The 19,853-nt window shown below is 41.2% G+C and overlaps 1 protein-coding gene across 2 annotated transcripts; it reads left to right on the top strand.

Moving 5' to 3' along the window:
• Window positions 1-4,107: 4,107 nt before the first annotated feature.
• LOC115359851 (macrophage-stimulating protein receptor-like) lies at window positions 4,108-17,877 on the top strand. Of its 2 annotated transcripts, none has more exons than XM_030052497.1 (21): window positions 4,108-4,171; window positions 5,209-6,488; window positions 9,231-9,407; window positions 9,681-9,797; window positions 9,923-10,093; window positions 10,459-10,625; window positions 10,743-10,878; window positions 11,014-11,150; window positions 11,311-11,490; window positions 11,580-11,679; window positions 11,966-12,196; window positions 12,381-12,527; window positions 12,637-12,799; window positions 12,973-13,062; window positions 13,329-13,535; window positions 13,655-13,735; window positions 14,471-14,652; window positions 14,737-14,846; window positions 15,799-15,964; window positions 16,046-16,182; window positions 16,379-17,877. In XM_030052497.1, exons 2-21 carry the CDS (start codon window positions 5,289-5,291, stop codon window positions 16,620-16,622), a joined length of 4,143 nt encoding a protein of 1,380 aa, XP_029908357.1. In that variant the 5' UTR covers window positions 4,108-4,171; window positions 5,209-5,288; the 3' UTR covers window positions 16,623-17,877. The 2 variants fall into 2 exon arrangements, with proteins under 2 accessions (XP_029908357.1, XP_029908356.1); XM_030052496.1 differs by lacking the exon at window positions 4,108-4,171 and adding an exon at window positions 4,194-4,300.
• Window positions 17,878-19,853: the final 1,976 nt, after the last annotated feature.

Below are 19,853 nucleotides of genomic sequence, written 5' to 3'. Positions count from 1 at the left end.
TCATGAGCTTCAAATTCTAATCAGTAACATTATCCAATAGAAAGTTCAAGATTGGTAATTCTGCCACCAATTTTTTTTTTTTTTTTAACTTGAACTTGACTCAGTGACCCATGTCAAAATAGCCAAATGCGATCATCACTCATTTTGCTTGGCTCTCCAGCATCTGGAACTGCTGGCTATCAGATGTCAACATCCACCTCCTTATACCCATAAACCCTTGCATTTTGAGGTTTGTTTCCTGTGACTGAGTGGTGCAGTTTGCTTGGAAGCAGGTAGAGACCGCCTTTCCTCTGTGCTCCATACTCACCGGGCCCTGGCAGACTAAACACTCCAGAGTTCACATAAACCTCTTCAGATGTACTTGGCGAGAATATCGCCGTAAACTATGTTAATGCAAACAATAAACAAAACATTTTGTGTTTTTTACGGTAACTGCAGCTGGTTGCAGACACCTTTTACTGTAATCAGATTACAGTAATACCACAACGTGTTGGTCATCCACAAACCTGTTGCTGAGGTGTTTATTACTGGGAAGAGAGGAGAAGAACAGATTGAAAGAAGGGATTTTAAAAGGAGGCAACTCAATGCCAGTATAAAAATCCTGGATAACAAAGTGAGCTGTGGCAGAGAGAGATTAACATTTCCCAGAAACAGGAGGGAGGAGAGGGAAAATGTGAGTTATCCTCATTTCATAAGAATATCCATCCTTCTTTTTTGATTTATAAATTGCATGTGATGCCTTTTAAAGTAGGTACTTCCCAGTGTAGGAATGTGTGATTTGAAAGTTGCATTTAGGGAGGAAGACGGAGAAAAATGAATCCAATGAGTATGAATAATGGCAAAAAACTGCAGAAAGCTTTATCATATTGTGCAAGGTCCACCATCGTGCCACTAAAGTTTTTCTCCCTTCAACCACTAGAGAGCGATACAGGACTTCTCATTGGACCAAATCAGATACTTTGATATACGGATGTTGCATACCAAGCCCCTGCTTTGGAAACCACTGCCCTGATTTGTTATATAATTTCTGACCATTTCTCTGATTAAATAAATGGAAATATAACCTAATACAAAGGCCAATAGTGGGGTGTCTCTGGTTCGCAAGTTCTCATCATGTTCGCATGGGTTTCCTCTGGGTGCTTCCTCCCACAGACCAAAGACATGCAGGTCAGGTGAACTGCAGACTCCAGATTGCCCATAAATGTGAATAGGTGGGAATTTGTTTGTCTGTGATAACCCTGTGAGGGAACTGGCAGTCTGTCCAGGGTCTTCCCCTCCCTTCTGCCCAGTGCATTATGGGATAGGCTCCACCCTGCCCTGACCCTGAATATGAATATGGAAAATGTGTAGAGAACAAAAGTGGCCCATCTCTCCACAGAGCAGTGTTTCTTAAAAACTAAAAGGTGCAACTAATTTACTAAAAGACATTCTTATCAAGATATTCTTACATCGTAGGCTACTTCAGTTTTATCTAATGTAACAAAAGGAAAACATACATGAAATAAAGTGCTATGTGCTCATGAAGTGACAAGAAGTGATTCATCATTACATCATTCTTTACACGAGCAGAGGGGAGTGTTACGGCGGCAAACTAAGCTACACTGAGTTCACTGCAGGATGTGTTTGAGGAACAGAAAACTGCAGTCTAAGAAGAGAGAGAAAAAATAAAAAACAGAATCAGTAGCCACATGACAAGTTTTGTTAGCTCTTAAAGAATTCTCAAAAAAAAAAAAAAAAAAAAGACTAAGCATTTCACACAAAAGAAGATCTAAACTGATTACTGTTTCTTCTTTCTTTGTTGTTTGTTTCTATCTGTCAGTGTTGATTGATTCTGGTTTTGTGTTAAAACAGTCAGATATCTTATCAGGCACTGTTCTGTGCTGCACATTAATTCCCTAGTGGGTAATAAAGTATTCTTTAACTGGTAATAAGGTTAGTAAAGTCTAAATGTAGTAAGAAGATATTGTACATCTTATTACCACATGCAGTAAACAAATTGTTCAAACTGTTCAAGACGTCAGTGATAGCCTGCCTTAGACCAGGGGTTCTCAAAGGGTGGTCCACTGCCTCCGCAGCAGACACAAGTAGGTCCAAGAATGCCCCTAGCAACACAAGGAACAGTTTATATTTACTGTGATTTTATTCAGGCAAAATTATCCTAGTTAGATAAAGTATAACTATTCTCTCTCTCTCTCTACAGTGTAAACAGTTAATTCAAAGCTGAATAAACAAAAAATAAAATTTGGGACATCGTCCTATCAAGTTGGGTACGGTTGGGTCCACAAAGAGCATTTTGCATAAGATCGTCTAAATAAGAGCGTTCTTATTTAGGTGATCTAATGTAAGCATGAGGGGTGGATGAGAGGTTGTGTGCTTAACGCTGCTGTTTGTTTGATCACACTGATTCGTTATTTGATATTGATGTCCTTGAACAGAGTCTTAGTAAAACATGGTTTTGTGCACAAACACGAGGGTCGTCAGTCAGGGCCTATCTATTTTAAAAACACTGTGCCTGCTGATACTGGACCTTTATGACACAGCAGAGTCTGGTTTGAGCTTTGGGGTGGTGAGAGTGTGATCAGTGAATCTCTGAAGTGCACAAGCCTTCAGTGGATGTTGTAACACCAGCGTCCATTGTTGGACTTTGGATTCAGTGGTAGATGTTTAACTTTTGGACCTATGTTGCTTCAGTGCGTCAGTGATATAATTTTTATTTGAATAATGTGTCACTTGATGGTGAACAATTTGTTCACTCATATGCCAAGACTGGGCTAACTTGTTATTTCCTTATGGGAGTGAGAATAGCATTAGGCCTACTTTTTGTATTTTATGTCCATATCTTAAAGGTCACTGTATGACTTTAAAAGGAGGTAGTCTGATTAGAGAGCGATGGCATTCCTGTCATACCTTCCTCCTGGCTGGGGTGAATTTGAGGAGTAGGCCTCCTTGTTTTTTCTCATCTGAGAGCAATGCAGTTTTGGCAAAAGTCCTACAGGCGTAGACAAGGTTGTTTCACTTGCTGAGGACAGTTTTCCACTTCAGAGGCACTTCAGTGGGAAAGAGTGTGACTGAGACAGTGTAACTCTTACAGAGGAAATGATGTGCATGATTTTAAGGTGGTGTGATTTTGCAACACTTCCACACACACACTTCCTTGTTACGGGCGCGGCGTGACAGGAGAAAAGGGACCATCCGAGGAATCCCCAACGTCAAGCCAGCCAGAGTAAAAAGAGCATTTCCGATCATGGCTTTCGAAATAAAAGTTTCGTTTAACAACGTGTTTGTCGAGTGGGCTATTGCACTGAAGTGAAATTAGTAAGCGTATCCCAAAATGTTTGTAAAACTGCAAATTTGGACACTACAATTAGTGCATAAAATTTTTTCAATCTTTTTCATGTACGGGACCCAAGTCGACTTTTATTAAACCCTTATTTGTGATTTTGCCACTGATATGAAAAAAAAAAAAAAAAATATATATATATATATATATATATATATATTGTGGCTAAATTGTTAGGATGTCACATTCAGCACTGACAAATAGATTTTGGGCTAGATTACAAAATAATGTTAACATAATATTTCATACATATTTTTATATTAACAAATTCTAATGAATGGTATTACTGTGAAAGTACCCCTCTTTTTACCGAGGACTTCAGAAAGTCCCTCACTTTGGAAAAAAAAAAAACACTCCATCAGCCAAAAGTTACTGTAATCCCTTCAATGCAATTAAAGGAAAACCAATTAATACTTTGTGCAGGTTATTATTATTATAATTATTATTATTATTATTATTGTTGTTGTTGTTGTTGTTGTTGTTATTATTATTATTATTATTATTATTATTATTATTATTATTATACGCCGGTTATTTGTCCCACAATAAACACTGGGGGCCACCCAATATTTTTTGTATTCAAAGATGGTGTATTGTATAAAAAAGTTTCAATGGGGAAACCACAGACTAATGCCACAGTCGGTTTCCATGGCTGGCCCAGTCCTTAGAAAAAATTTGCCGTTTTTTTAAATTGAGTGGCATAGCGTGCTTTTCTTTTGAAGGCAGACATATGCAATATCCGGTGCAGTGTGGTACATGTGGCTGGCTTCACGCCCCTCAGAGGCAGACCATGGCAGTACCAGCAGTGCCAGAGCGTGTCCGTGCCGTCAGGTGAGTGCGCCGTCCCGGGCCGGTGTGTAAGCGCTCTGCCTTACTAGTGGAAATCTCATTTGTACAGAATTCAGATTTTGACGCTCCTGGATAAACCACAACGACATACCTGCTTTCCCCCAAAACGAGGTAGGACTGTATGGCCTAATTTTAGGTGGAGACAAGTTATGTAATTTTAATTCAAAGATGGACCGCTTATAAAGTTATGTCTATGAATCATTAAAACATTGTATTCACAGACGGCTCCTAAGATTTAGCGCTCCTTCATCACTAATTTCCTTACAAATACATGTGTAGTAATTCTGTTACCACTGCTACAGGCCAATTAACTTATACCTGTGCTATAGTAAAATCACTGCTATCACTGATACTGCTAATATCAGCTGTTATCATTACAATAACATTTATAGTCTTAACTTTGTGATTTTTCCTGTTTATATAACAGTGTACACGCTGTTCTCCTCTTGTTTTGTAACCTTTCGAAAAAGTTTCCTGTTAGTTATTTTAATGATTGAGTCCCAGGAAGTTGCGACAAGGGTACGAATTGCACTGGATCTCTTGCACATGATACCATAACGGAAATTGGTTGTTGTTATGCAAATTTAAGAGAAAATTGTGGTATTTTTGATTTTGTTTTTAAGGTCGAAAGATCAAGTATGGTTATTACCCCGTGTGCGCCCCTGGAGCCCCTGTAAATTTCCGCCCTTGCGCCACATGATTCTGCTTGTCTTGTCTTGCCCACAACAGATTCTATCCTGACTCTACTATCTTGTAATTTTTCCACTGAGATTAACATCTTTATATGATGGGCTGCCCTGCTACTCCACATTCATGCATATCAACTCTTATCAAATCATGTAAAAACCAGCAACTGCTGCGATAAGGCTGCTTTCTTCTGATATTTTTTCTTTCCGCAGCTCATGCTCTTTGCCTTTCTTGCTCTCTGAGTCTCTTTGTTGAAAGTGTGAAATAGTTGTAACTATTAAGTCTATTAAATCTATTAAATCTCATCATTCCTCTTTTGTCCCCCCACACAGAGCTCCTGTTGGTCTCCAGAATGGTCTGGTTGAGAAAAGCCTATAGGTAGCACGCAGTCACGGTGGAATCTGGAGTGGAGATGGTAACGTTGGCCACCTTGCTGACAGTATGCATCTGGATACAAGCTCACACTGCCTCAGGACAACACAGCTGTCCTTCTGCTCCTCGCAGGCTGGTGGATTTCACTGTAAATTACGCCCTACCTCACTTCCAAACAGAAAAACCCATTCAGAACTTAGAAGTGAACTTGGATAGGCAAGAGGTGTATGTTGCATCTCAAAATGTGATCGAAGCAGTGGATAACACCATGAACAAGATATGGCAGGTGACAACCGGGCCCGTTGGCAGTTCTGAATGTCAAACCTGTGACGTGTGTGACATTGAAATAGATCCTAAGGATCCACTGGACACAGACAATGAGGTTCTGCTCTTGGATCCCGCTGGATTTTTATTGCCTTACCTGTACATTTGTGGGAGTACTCAGCATGGGATATGTTACTTCCTTGATACTGACAGTCCAAGCCCAGAGCCTCAGTGTTTATACAAAAAGGAGCAAAACTCTAAATCCTACTGTCCTGACTGTCTGGCCAGCCCACTGGGCACCAAGGTCAGCATCGTTGAACAGGGTGCCACCTCATTGTTCTTTGTAGCGGCCTCGGTCAATGAAAATATCACACGGAGTTATCCAAGGCGATCAATATCAGTATTAAGGCCACTTTCAACGGAAGATGGCTTTCACATGCTCACGAATGGCCTGACAGTGCTCCCAAATCTACAGAAATCTTATAGTATTGATTATATCTACACCTTCTCCACCAAAGAGTATGTCTACTTTCTGTCCCTGCAGAGGGAAAACCCCAATATGAACAATTCAGCTTTTCAGACTTATCTGGGCCGACTGCCGGTGTTAATCCCGGAGGTCTGGATGTACCGAGAAGTGGTCCTGGAATGCCGATATGAACCCAAACGCAGAAGGAAACGGAGAGAGGATTTCAGGGACATTGTGTATAATGGCTTACAAGCGGCCCACTTTGGTCCAGTGGGCAGGGACTTGGCGAGTGAGCTGAGGGTGGACGAGAGGGAAGACATTCTGTATGGGGTATTCACAGAGATGGATGAACATGGTCATCCTCAAAGAAACTCAGCCCTGTGCGCTTTCCCCTTGACAAAAGTGAACCAGGCTATTGATGCCGGTGTGGAGGCCTGCTGCAAGTCGGGCCCGGAGCAGCTGTCCAGAGGACTGTGTCACTTCCAGCCATGCGAGAGCTGCCCACATGAAGTGAGTTTCTCTGTTTTGTTAAGGCTTGGCTCACATTCAGAGCAATGCAACGGTACAAAGGTCCTTAATGGTGCAGACAGGAAGAGACCTTCACAGACAAACACAGTGTAATTAAGTCAACTATTAAAGGAACAATTTACTTTATGACTGAACAAGCAATTGTACTGTACAGATGGGTGACAAATCAAAGGAAAAACAAACATTAAGTGTCTTAGTCAGGTGTTGGACCACAGCAAGCTACCAAAACAGCTTCAGCATGCCTTAGCGTAGATTCTCCAAGCCTCTGGAGCTTGAACTACTGGAAGGATGGAGCACCTTTCTTCCAAAAGATACTGTACACAGAGAGGGGTATTATAGCAGGGCTGCAGTGCATAAAGGCATATTTACAAAGACAAATGCACATTTGAGGGTTCAGTCACACAAAAGTCATAGGAACTGCTCTACAGAGATGTGGAAAAAAGTTATGTGATCAGATGAGTCAGTCTTCATTATACTCTGGACAAGTGGGTTAAGTGCATGTGTGGTGTCCATCAAGACAACACTACTGGCCTGAATGCTTGACCTCCACAGTGAGGGGTCCACTGGCTGTGTTATGCTATGATGGGCATTTTCCTGGCATGGCTTAAGTCCACTTGGGTGCTTAAGGGATGTCTCACTTCAAATGAATACAAAGTCATTCTGAGTAATCACCTTTATCATGTGATGAAACATTTCTGTCCTGATGGGAGTGGTCTCTTCCAGGATGATAATGCCTCCATCGACAGAGCACGAGGGCTCACCAAATGGTTTGAGTATGAAAACCGTGTGTATCACAAACTATGCCTTTCACACTCACCACATCTCAGAAAGCACAAAATGTTAGACAGCACCCTCAGTATCCCTCACTATCGTCAAAACACCAAATGAGGGAATATCTTTTGGAGGAATAGTGTTCCATCTTTCCAGTAGTTCCAGAGACTATTAAAGCTGCTCTAGTGGCTCGTGGTGGTCCAGCGCCTTACTAAGACGCTACATGTTGGTTTTTCCTCTCATTTGTCGCCTGTCTGTATATCCTGACCACAGATGTTACTGTGTGCCTTTGGTAACAGTGATGAGGATTTTAGGTGTGTGTGAGAACAGCGCCAGAGGAGAAGAGGGAGGGGCAGATGAGTCAGATGTGACCTGCACATTGCCACACCGTTTCTCTGCTGGGTTGAGTTTCACCCATGGCTGTGGATGAATGCCTCCTTAGAGAAGCTGTTTACACTGCTGGTCCTCTACATGAAAGCTGTTCCACTGGGAGTGTATTTCTCACTGATTATCTCACTAGATTGAGTTGCAGTGATATATTTGGCTTAGCTTTGTTTTTTAACCTGCTCAGAAGTGATTTTAGGGTAGAGGGAAAGTGGAGTGTAAAGCCAACTTGGTCGATTATATATGAGCATGTATGCAGAGTACATTGTAACAACAACTTTACTGCATACATTATTTGGCGGTGATCCTCCTCGGTTTCAAGGCGTGGTCTTTTCCTTCTCTTGAGTTAAAACTTCCTACCTTCTTTGAGCTCACAGGGCAATGCGTACACCCACAGGGATGGGTTCCAGTAAACATAAGTTATAAATCCTGCTGATAAAGTGAGGGAATGTAAAGGGGAGGGGCTGTGTTGGGCTGTGTCTGGCTGTTGTGTTTTTTCTCAGTGTCTAATAATGTGAACTGTCTCTCAGATAGTATCAAATAATGTTGGAGTTCAAATAAAGTGTTGCAATGTACAACTGAGCATAGACTATATGGTGACCTCATTGAGTAATCAATCCTGTACAGTGTCACCACATAAAGTGTAATAGTGTCTATGCTTACATGTTTTTCTGCTGAAAAGATTAAGTGACATGAGAAATGATGCAGTCAAATCGTGTGAAAAGAAAAGAGACATGTTAGTGCAAGTTAACTAATTGCTCTGGACTGGAATGTTTACCTTTAGTTTTTATTTACACATCCTCTCTCTCTGTTTTTTTTTTTTTTTTTTTGAAAAGCGCAATTCCATTTCATCCACTGCCATGACTCACCTCATGCTCTACCGAGTTGCTCTATGCATGTATGACTCACTGTCCTTTTATGTGCACTACAGTGTTACTTTACAACTGAAGTCCAGAAAGAACGGTTTCAGCTGCTGACAGTCTTTACCGTGAGACAAACAGTTCTCCAAGTAAACATATGACGTCCTGGAGCCAGAGTTTGCTGCTGTTTTACAACCTTGTTCCTTTCACAGCATGTTACTACGCAGGCCTGATGGCTGGAGGCACAATCCAAGCCACTTCCTCTCGAAATGGAGGAATGAAGATTCTTCCTGCTGCTCTGTGTAGTTTTCATGGATATATTTGTTTCTTCCTATACTATCAATATCAATTTTTGCAGTTTTTGTTTCTGGCTTATTGTTTTATTTAACTTTTGTTTGATTAAAAAAGTTAGTTTTGCATTGAAGCAGGTGGTATTTTAACTATATAGCAATTGAACAGAGGTAGAGTAATGGTAGTAAGCATATACAGGGGGCAATAATATCAAATATTGAGATATTTTGACAGGACAATGTCACTGTATTAAATTTTGGCTTTTGCTCAAGCTTTGTAGACATACATGTTTTGACAGAGTTGCAGAAACAGCAAAAGGGATTCTCAAAGTGCAGTCTGAAATATGTGAATTCCCTTTTCCACCTGATCCTAATAATAATAACTCTGTTGTATTTTTTGGTTTCTCTCGCCTGAATAGAGCTCAGAGAACAATGACACGTGCAGCGCCAAGCCCACTCTGGTGTCCAAGCCCTACTATAGACTGGACCTCTTCAACAGGCAGATGAGAGACGTCCTCCTCACCTCCATCCTGGTCACCACCAGTGGAAATGACACTCTGGCACACCTTGGCACTAACGATGGCAGGATCCTGCAGGTAGCAAAGTGCCTAAGGGTTAAATAGAGGGCATCATTCTGACATTATGTGTGTGTACTATGTGGTATGCACCTGTGGTTTCATGCGTTTCACCAAATAAAGAAGCATGTCTTCTTGACAGCCATATAAATAATGATCGTTACTCCCAATGTCTAAACTAAATATGTGTGCTATACATTTTATTTGGTCTGTCAACCAGTTACTGGTACACATGAGAGCTCAATATCCATGCAATATCCATGTGACTTTTGCTTCTGTGTTCCACTGGTTTAGGTCATTCTGACACTCTTCAGACCCATTATTTTTGCCAACTATTCTCTCGGAGAGAACCAGGTGTCCAGGGTAGCAGCTGTGTACAAGGATTCACTTCTCTTTGTGGCTGGAAATAAGGTGCATCTTTCTATAAATGCTATAGAGGGCAGCGTGTTATCTTTTAAGTTCTTTTTTTATCCTGCAACTCAGCTTTATCTTACATTTTCCCCTTGTCTGTATGCCTCACCCTTTCCCACCTCTAGCTGTTCAGTGTGCCCCCTGTAGGTCCAGGGTGTACACACTTTATGACCTGTTCCACGTGCTTGATGGCCCCACGCTTCATGAACTGTGGTTGGTGTTCGGGAGTCTGCTCAAGGCAACATGAGTGCACTTCCCAGTGGACCAAACAGTCTTGCTCACCCGTCATCACAGAGGTAGACCACCTCATACATTTAACACAAATTAACATTGAGAATATCAGATATAATTCTTTACTATACATCAGCGCTACGCGATATATGTTATCACGTCATTATCTAGATGTGGGTAATTAATATATCAAAAGGAAACTATAATATTATTATGCTGGGGGTTTTTTTGTTTTGTTTTTTGTTTGCTTTTTTGAAAAATGCTTAATTTTCACTGTTGCTACACTTGAAGTTTCAAATGTGTGAACCCATAGTCTATCGAATATCTTATCGCTATCAAGACATTCGGCATAAATATCAAGATATGAAATTGTGTCCATATTGTGCAGCCCTACCACACACTGATTGGTATTCTGAACTTCTCTGTGCAGTTTTTCCCAAAGATGGTGCCTGTTGGCGGGGAGACAGAGCTGATTTTGTGTGGGTGGGAGTTCCAGTCTTCTCTGCGCCCAGCCATCATCAGTGGCAAAACCCATGTGGTCACCGTGGGTTCTGGGACGCCCTGTAACGTACTGCCTGGAAAGAGCAACAGTGAACAGTGAGCAACACACCTACGACATTGTGTGCAAAAAAAGTTAATTTCTTTATGAGAATAAATAAAATGTTACATTATCATTAAATCAAACATGCCCTCCCTCTTTGCTGGTCGCCATAGGTTAGTATGCGTGATTCACCAGCAGGAACGAGTACTAAACCAGGGGCTCACCATCACTCTGCAAGTGCATGAGGGGAATGTGGAGGGTCGCTACTCAATTGAAGGCGAAGCTCAGATGCATGGCTTCTCTTTTGTGGTGAGGATGACACCATTTCTGCAGCTGAAATTGTTACCAACACCAGATGTCTGTTTTTTGTTTTTGTCATAGCATTGTTATTCAGTGTTAAAATAAATTGCATACTGACACAAGATTTTATCTCATTCTAATCAGGAGCCTACTATAACAGAAATCAGGCCTGACCACGGGCCTAAATTTGGAGGAACACTGGTGACATTGACAGGGAGGCACCTTAATTCTGGGATAAGAAGAAATGTCTTCATTGATGGCAAAGACTGTCTTATTCAAAGGTGATTACCATGATATCACCACACATTTCTCATGATGGTGGCAACAATGATTTGGCTCTTTTCATGGTCTCGCATTCAAAGAAGTAATTTCACCGTCTACAAAAATGCTCTTAATGATGTGGTATCGCATACATGTCACTGTGTTATCTCTTCCTCTCAGCATTTCTGAAGGAGGTGGGAACATGTCCTCCATTGTCTGCCTCACAGAAGGTGCAGCAGCTGTTGGGAAGGTACCCATGAAGGTCATTATCGACAAATTTCCTGTGTCCACCGCTAAGATGTTTTTCTACAAGGAGAATCCTGTTGTAGCCGCTGTGCTTCCTCCTTGCAGCTTCAGAAGGTAGAGCACAGCCTGATATATTCTGACTGAAGGCCACATACTGACGGGGAACGTCTGGTGCTAATGTTCTCATTTCTGTTCTCATTAAGGGGCTCAAACTTGCTGATAACAGGCCGGCATCTTGACTCTGTGCACAAGACTGTGGTCCACTACAAGTCCAACAACCACGCTCACCAGCCTCTTCAGCGGGTATTCTTACTCTGTGGTCTCATATTTGTGTTTGATCTGCTTCTGTACAGAAATGTAAAAATACTGTATTCAGTTCATTTAATACCATGTTTATTTAATGCCTGTGTGCACTGTGCACATGGACAGAAAATTAAATTAGATAATCAAAGTAAAATGAATTTCTTGAACGTGTTGGTGAATTTGAGTTTTAAATGGTTGTCAGTATTCCCTCTTTAGCTGGTTGTTTCTTTCTCGTTACCTTTCTCTGTGAATGTTAATGCTATTTTATGTGCTGTTTTCACTTTAGATTTGTACGGGTAAAGTGAATGCCACCCATATGGAGTGCATGGCTCCGGCCTTTCCAGCAGACATTTCCGAAGAAAAGTCAGACACAGGGCAGATTTCCATTGAGATGGATGGAACCCTCATGCTCTGGAGGGGACGTCTTGACTACCACCCAGATGCCAAAGCCATTCCCTTTGAAAATGATGGAAATGTACTGGAACTGAGCCCAGGACAGAATGAGGTTTCATTGCATGTATGTTTCCATATTCATACACTATATGTAGCTAATTTTGGACAAATTGTGTCCATTTTTTGCCCCACACAAATGTGGAATATAATTGGACACTGATGAATGTATTTCTACAAAGAAAATGCTATCAATAATCAATTGACTTTTTTACGTTTAATTTAATCTTTGTCTTTCAAAAATGTAACAGCATCACAACCTGAATCTGGTTACTGCGTGTATGAAGATCATAATGACCATTGGGGATGTGGATTGCAACGTCCAGGTTCTGTCGAATGAGCTGACTTGCAGGATCCCTAAGGGCCTGGTTGTTCCCAGTGAAGGATTACCTGTCAAGGTGGGAAATTGTTCAACTCAAGCTCAGCTTATACCTTAAAAATAATTCATATTGCAAGTAACAAAATGAATGTCTCTCTGACCGACTGCGTTCCTCTCGCCTGCTGTAGGTGTCTGTGAATGGCGACGTTTACGATGTGGGTACAGTTTTCATTGTGGATAAGAACCAAGACACTGTTATTGCAGGCATTGTGCTGGGCATTATTGCAGCGTTAGTATTGGGTGCTGCACTTGCATTAGCTGTGATGACCCATTTGAGGAAGCAAAAGAAAGGTGAGAGAAATTAATCCTTTTCTTGACAAGGTCAGCTGAACCAGCATATTTTTAATCTCTCTACTCTATGATCATCTATATTGTGCTTTTTAAAGATAATTTGACTAAGTGTGAACTTGCATATGCTAGTCGCTTTATGTGTTCAAAGATCCTTGTTCAATGTATGTTTTCAGCCAAGGTGGAGTTCCGCTTATCCAGACTGTCAGCAAGGAGTCGTATGGGCAGCAATTCTGAGTTGTCGCCTAGAGGAGACTACAGACGGGGTGAGACTTCCAAATTCATTCAGTCATTCATTCATAAATTCATAATGCAAACCGTTAATCATTTCATCCACCCTCAAATTGTAGCTTGGTAGAAAATGTGACTCTGCTTGTCATCAAAAGAATATGAATACACTGATTAAATGGATTCACTGACAAAAACAAAGCATGAAAAAACAGGGGGAAAAATGTCCTAAGAAAACCATCAGGCCCAAGTGGAACATCTTAAAATGATCTGCTTTCCTTTCTGTTTGCTCCTTGTGTGTTAGACCTGTCCAATCAAACATCAGGTTCAGGAGCAATTGCCTTCCCTGGTTTATTGTATGCTGCCAGCTACGACCCTCTGGCCATTCCTTTGGCGCCTCCCGACAGCATTTCGAGGGTCAATTTAAGCCCTGACCTCCTGGAAGAGGTCAAAGAGATGCTGATCCCAGCTGAGATGCTCAGAATTCAGCATAACCAGGTTATTGGCAAAGGTAAGACTCTTGGCTTTCATAAAATTTTTACTGTTAGAATAAAGAGGCAGTAGCCTGCTAAATGTTTGATTGTGTAAATAGTAGACATAACAAACAACGTTTTTGTTTATACAATATAGGTCACTTTGGGACAGTATATCATGGATACCTGATGGACCACAATGATCAAGAGATCCACTGTGCTGTCAAATCACTGAACAGTATGTGAATTAATGTTTTGTTAATGGGAACCACGAGCTAGCTCTCTGCTGTTTGACTAGTTGGTGTAACATTATGCATGCAGTCCTGAAAGGCAGAATGAGTAGGATTTGTCTGCTGTGGTGTGTAAACACAACATTCAAAGTTGGCCCCTCTCTCTGGCTAAGTTAACTGCTGGAGGCGAGTTCCTTTTACTAGGACGGTGACAGAATGAAATGACCGCCCAGCAATCCAACAGAAAACAAGCCGACATCACGTTGCTCTTCAGCCTCAGCCTCTCACTTGGGAAACAAGCTTTGTCTTCTTCACATTTTGCCTCAGTATATTTCCACAATTTTCGTAGTTTCCTATTGGATGTCGTGCTGTTGGCTGTTATTGTCACTGTTATTGGCTGGGAGCTACACACCCACTGCCCAAAGGCCGATGCCCAGAGGAGTCCCGAACACAGCAAAACAACAAAATCCAGGCAGAGGACAGGTTCTCTGCAGATAAACACCCAACGTCACACACATAAGTGGGTCATAAATGATGATCGAGAGAGATTGTTTTTGTATGAATTCTTTTGTATGAATCTATACTTTGTTTTTTGTTTTTTTGTTTTTTTTTTTGAAAATTCTACTCATTCTGCCTTTAATTTAATCCGTTCAAGAAAAGCAGAGTGAGGAAAACCCTCACTTACAATGCTGCTGAGCTTACAATGAAGCAAACTGCAATGCAATTTTTTTTTCCCTTGCCAGGGATCACAGATATAGGGGAGGTAGACCAGTTCCTCAGAGAGGGCATCATAATGAAAGGATTCCACCACCCCAATGTGCTGTCCCTGCTGGGCATCATGCTGCCAGAGGAAGGGCTCCCTCTGGTGGTCCTGCCCTACATGAAGCATGGAGACCTGCGTCATTTCATCCGCTCTGAGAAAAGGGTAAATTCTTAACCTGGCTGCTGTTTTAGAACAACACGTTTTGAATGGGTCACTGGTTGTTTCACATTCCCATGTCTCTACCAGAACCCGACAGTGAAAGACCTGGTCGGCTTTGGGCTACAGGTTGCCGTGGGGATGGAGTATTTAGCCCAAAAGAAATTTGTCCACAGGGACCTGGCTGCCCGTAACTGCATGTGAGTGTGAATCATACACTGATTATGATATTTCAGTGAAAAAGCTGTGCCCTGCCCTGTCTGGGACTGAACCATTTCAGTGTCTGCTGTAAAGTTCTTGTGTCAGAAATTTTTTGCTTAGTCCAAAGTCCAAAGAATAAGAACAAACATGCCTGATTTTTGTTGGACCTCATGTTGTAGGTTTTGCTCTTACACATTTTTTTATTTGAACAAAGTATAAAATGAAGTTGGAAAGTTTAAATAAGCTTCTTAAACAAGACAATATTTAACAATTTCATAGTTATTGTATTTATTTTATACATTTTTATGGCCCACAACATACTGACAAATCATAATTCAAGTCATTATCACCCATGGGTCAGGTTTGTAGAGAAACATTTTAAATCCACTTGTCTGACACATTTTGATGCTTTCTATTTATATTTATTGTTAATTTACACATGTATTAGAGCATATTCTAACTTTTGTTGAATTTACATTATTTCCATAAATCATTGCACTGGACATCAGTCTAGGGTTGCACCATGAAAGTTGACAAATCGAGTCATCCGTTAAAAACCCCTGAGGTGACTTGAGGGTCCTCTTTTTTTTTCTTTTTTTTTGAAAAATAGTTATTCTGTAATGACAATAATACAAGACACATCCTCTCAAAAATGCACCGGGATTACACTGTGATAGAGAATAGAAAAATATTACATTTTTATACTTTTTTAGAACTGGTACATGCTCAATTAAGTTAACCAGAGAATTGCAGAAGACAAGCGAGCTTTCCTAGGACAGCAATGGAAGAATTAATCTAATCCATAACCAACTTATGCCCAACCCTAACCGTAACCAATAAGCCAAAATGTCCACCCAAAATGTGAAAAAAATGGCATGGAGGAGAGTAGTGAAGCCAGAATCATCAAAACATTGTACTGAAATACCAATACAATTCCTTTTTTCTTTCCAGGCTAGATGAAACCTTCACAGTAAAGGTGGCAGACTTTGGCATGGCAAGGGATGTCTTTGACAAGGAGTACTACAGCATTCAAGACCATAAAAAGGCAAAGCTGCCAGTCAAGTGGATGGCCATTGAGAGCCTGCAGACACGCAAGTTCACCACCAAGTCGGATGTGGTGAGTCCACTTAATCCAGTGCACTAAGATCCTTGTATTGTATTGAAGTTATTTACAAGGCTTTGTTTGTGTGTGTCACAGTGGTCATATGGCATATTGATGTGGGAGCTGCTGACCAGAGGTGCCAGTCCATATCCTGATGTGGACCCTTATGACATCGCCCGTTTCCTGTTGAAGGGACGTCGGCTTCCCCAGCCACAGTTTTGCCCAGATGCCCTGTAAGAATCTTTCCTGGACCCTATAAATAACTCATCCAACACAATTACCTCCACATCCTGTTATTATTATATAATTTCTCAGGAGAGTCAATTCTCTGTTATTGTTATATATCAGCTTCACATACTTATTTACTCACTGTCTCTCTGACTTACTCATTCATTCACTCGCCCACTCACACATTCATTCATTCCCTAGCTATGCTGTCATGCTGCGGTGCTGGGACCCAGAGCCTGAGTTCAGACCTGCCTTCAGCACCCTGGTCCAGGATGTACAGCAGATTCTGTCCCGTCTGGAAGGAGAGCACTACATTAGTCTCAAGGTTACCTACGTCAACTTGGACCAGCCGTGGCCTTATCCCTCTCTGACTACAAATGCAGATGAGGCCTCGGCCTCAGACTCAGCTTCAGGCTGTGACTCAGACAGCCATATTGCCAGCTGAGGGTGCCAAAGCCCTAAGGCTTCAGGACGGGAGCCCAGCATAAGGAACGATGTAGGATACATACAAAGGGAAGGACAGCTTGCCCTGGATCCACTTGTGCCTCGCACAGATTGCAGATCACATCTGCAGTTGAGCATGTGGATTTGTAAGGACTGACTGCTGATTTAGCTGCCATAAACTTGTATGACAGTTGAGATAGGATCACTGTGGAAGTCCCCCATCTTGTTACTGTGTGTTATTTGTGGCAAACCAGACATATAGTAACTGTGTCTGGGACAGGTTAAACTGCTGAATGACTGCCAGATATGCTTATGTACTACAATTTGTAGGATAGGATTTGGGTTTGATTTCACGGATGTTGAATAACATGACATATACAATGGTACGTCTCCACATAACACTGTCTGTGACTTGGAAAGGTCACACGAATTCTGAATTATGCTCAGGGGTCAAATTTTTTACAGTCTAGTTCTCAGTCTGACTTTTTCTTGCCATGCAGAAGAAAATAAGATGGGGTGTGTATGTGATCTCAGCATTATGAATTCAGCTGAACTTGAGTTAGAGCCATAAACAGCCATCAGTGTCTCTGCACCCACTGAATGACAATGTTAATTTAATTCAGCACGAACTTGCTGTGAGGTGGAGTAACTGAATGTGTGCTTTGTAAAATAGCTGTCATCGTCACTAGAGGGCACCCAAGACATTGTTCAAAACCAAGACTCAACCATACTGCAGCAACCATCTGCACCACGACAGACAGCTAAACACAAAGCTTTCACACAAACAGTGAGAACCCTTTTCATCTGAACCCCAGGATTTTGAACCCGTCGCTCAACCAAGCAAGTGTGATGAGCTAAATGTTTGGGAACATAAGAAATAATCTTCTAGTTACAGGGCAGAATCGAATGCAATTAGGATTTCCTTCATTGCTTCAATTACAGTTATGTCCACTGTAGGTAAAATAACGCAGGACTTCTTATAATTTGTTTTCTTTCTTCAGCTTTCAGCCAAACAAGCAGCTTACTGTACCTATTGCAATGAATGTCACTCCCTGCGAATCAGTTTAGGGATGCTCTGTTATACTTGATGACCTTTGTTCGTAGTTACATGTTTTCCTTCCATTCAGGATTCAGCTGGTGTTATTTTACTTGCTCTTGGTTGCACTGTAAAGAGTTTTTGATTTGTGTACAGACAAATGGGCCAATTGTGTACACTTGTCTCTAAACTGTAACAACGAAAAGAAATGTCTCCCTAGTTTCCTTTTTCATGTCTGTTATCCTCAGCCTAAATGAACACTAAGAAAATGGCTGCTGCAGATGATCAAACAAGATGCTTCCTCACCCCAAATGTCTTTGCTAACTGCTTTCCTGGTGTATGGAGAGAAATGCGGATACAGTGAGACAAGGTAGATCTGCATGACAGAGGATCATCAAAGACACTGAAGGAAAGAGGCTGGGTGTGCATGCTGACGTGAGTTTGAGGCAGGAGCTTTGAGTTTCCACAGGTCCTCTCCCAGGTGGATGAGAGGGAAAACATACTCTGTTAGGGCTCTGAGTTCTGTCAGCTGCACTAGAATGAAAACTACATCTGTGTATCCAGCATTCGCAATACTGTATGAATAATTTATGGACCTAAAAGAGACATTTTTATTATTCCCTGCTATTCCCTGCCTGTAGTTACTGGTGAGTGGTGATTAATAATGGTAAACTGAGGTTGGTTATGATAAGAGGGTTTTTAAACTAAAGTAACTAAACAACAAGCTTTTGGGAACACTGGATTTCTTTTTCTTTCTTTCTTTCTTTCTTTCTTTCTTTTTTTTTTTTTTTTTGCTGTGAATAGCAATGGCATAACATTTCTTTTTTTGAGAGGGATACAAACTTGAAGGATCTTTGAATAACAAGCAAAATTACTGAGATTATGTATGATCAATGGCTTCCCAATTTTTTTAAAGGGTTTTGAAAAGTCATAAAAAATGCAATCCATTTATATCAATAAAATCATACTTATATTTTATGCACTATTTGTGCCATATATATAGGTATAGATATAGATATAGATGTAGATAGATAGATAGATAGATAGATAGATAGATAGACAGACAGACAGACAGATATATTGCAGTAACTAAAAGCACAGTGGTGCACAGACACTGTATGTGCCACAGCCCCACCTAAACTCTTGTTAACACTGATTCTAATGCCACAAAAGCCTCCTGATGTAATGAAAATACCAGACTTCCACTTCAGCAACAAGTGATGGCATATGAAAAGGAAGAGGAACCAGAAGATTAAAGGCCTGCTCAGTGATACCTTTCCACGCTTGTTTCAGTCATTAAAGCATTTTTATATATTAAATAATGTTTAGTGGTTCAGTAGTTGCCAGTGTCATCTAGTTTACATGAAAGAGAATAATTTAGATGTCGGCTGTCTGTGGACATCTGTTTGCTCAAGGCAATTTGAAGGCTAGATAATGTTCAGACTAATTTTCATTTCCATACAGATATGTCCTCTAACCACTCGTACCGTCAGTGTGCACAGTGAACCTATAATTTCCCCACTGTTGCAGCTCCTAATGAGACAGGGATCGTCATAAAGATTATTAGAATGTAATTCAGAAAGATGCTGACGCTACAGTAAGACACACTGGATAAGGCTGTATGGTAGAGCATTATCTGCTCAGGATAGCTTTTCTGGATGTTTTATCTTAGTCACAGTCATAAAACAGAGAAGATGTGAAAGTGAGGTGCGCACTTTGATGGCTAAGTAGTATTCGACCTGTGGGTGAACAAGAAAATCCTCTCTATCACCATGCTTGGATGATGTTGAAACAGTATTCATTTGGGAGTGGAAGCGAGAAAGTTTGAGTATCGGATGTAAAGTGTAGCCACAACATTTGCATGCAAAACAAGCCCTCAATCATTTAGACATCCGGGTACATGTCTGTCCTTTCACAGGCCAGAACTTACCAGGAGGCTGAAATGAGATCATTCTATTTCTGTGCCTATCTTTACAGACTAACATAAATAATAGACCAGGAATGTGACATTGTTTGCTGAAGCCTGGCCTGCTGCTGCACTGATTTTCTCTCTGTGTCCTGTTTCTCCCCTGTTCTCCGAGCTCAACATCTCTTCCAAAGCTATTGACGTACCGTACTTAAGGGCTCCTGCTGGACCTGACACACAACATCCACTGGCCCTCCACTGACAGTAGCATCCACTATTTGAAAAACTCA

This window comes from Myripristis murdjan, chromosome 5 (genome assembly GCF_902150065.1).
Source record: "Myripristis murdjan chromosome 5, fMyrMur1.1, whole genome shotgun sequence".
NCBI lineage: Eukaryota > Metazoa > Chordata > Actinopteri > Holocentriformes > Holocentridae > Myripristis > Myripristis murdjan.
This window is presented reverse-complemented; position numbering and strand designations above follow the sequence as displayed.

Bases quoted from the DNA above. Each gene is read 5' to 3' on its own strand.
- LOC115359851 (XM_030052497.1), top strand. From the start codon at position 5,289: ATGGTAACGTTGGCCACCTTGCTGACAGTATGCATCTGGATACAAGCT. The intron at 9,408-9,680 runs GTAGCAAAGTGC...CCACTGGTTTAG, and splicing joins ACGATGGCAGGATCCTGCAG to GTCATTCTGACACTCTTCAG. The intron at 16,183-16,378 runs GTAAGAATCTTT...TTCATTCCCTAG, and splicing joins CAGTTTTGCCCAGATGCCCT to CTATGCTGTCATGCTGCGGT.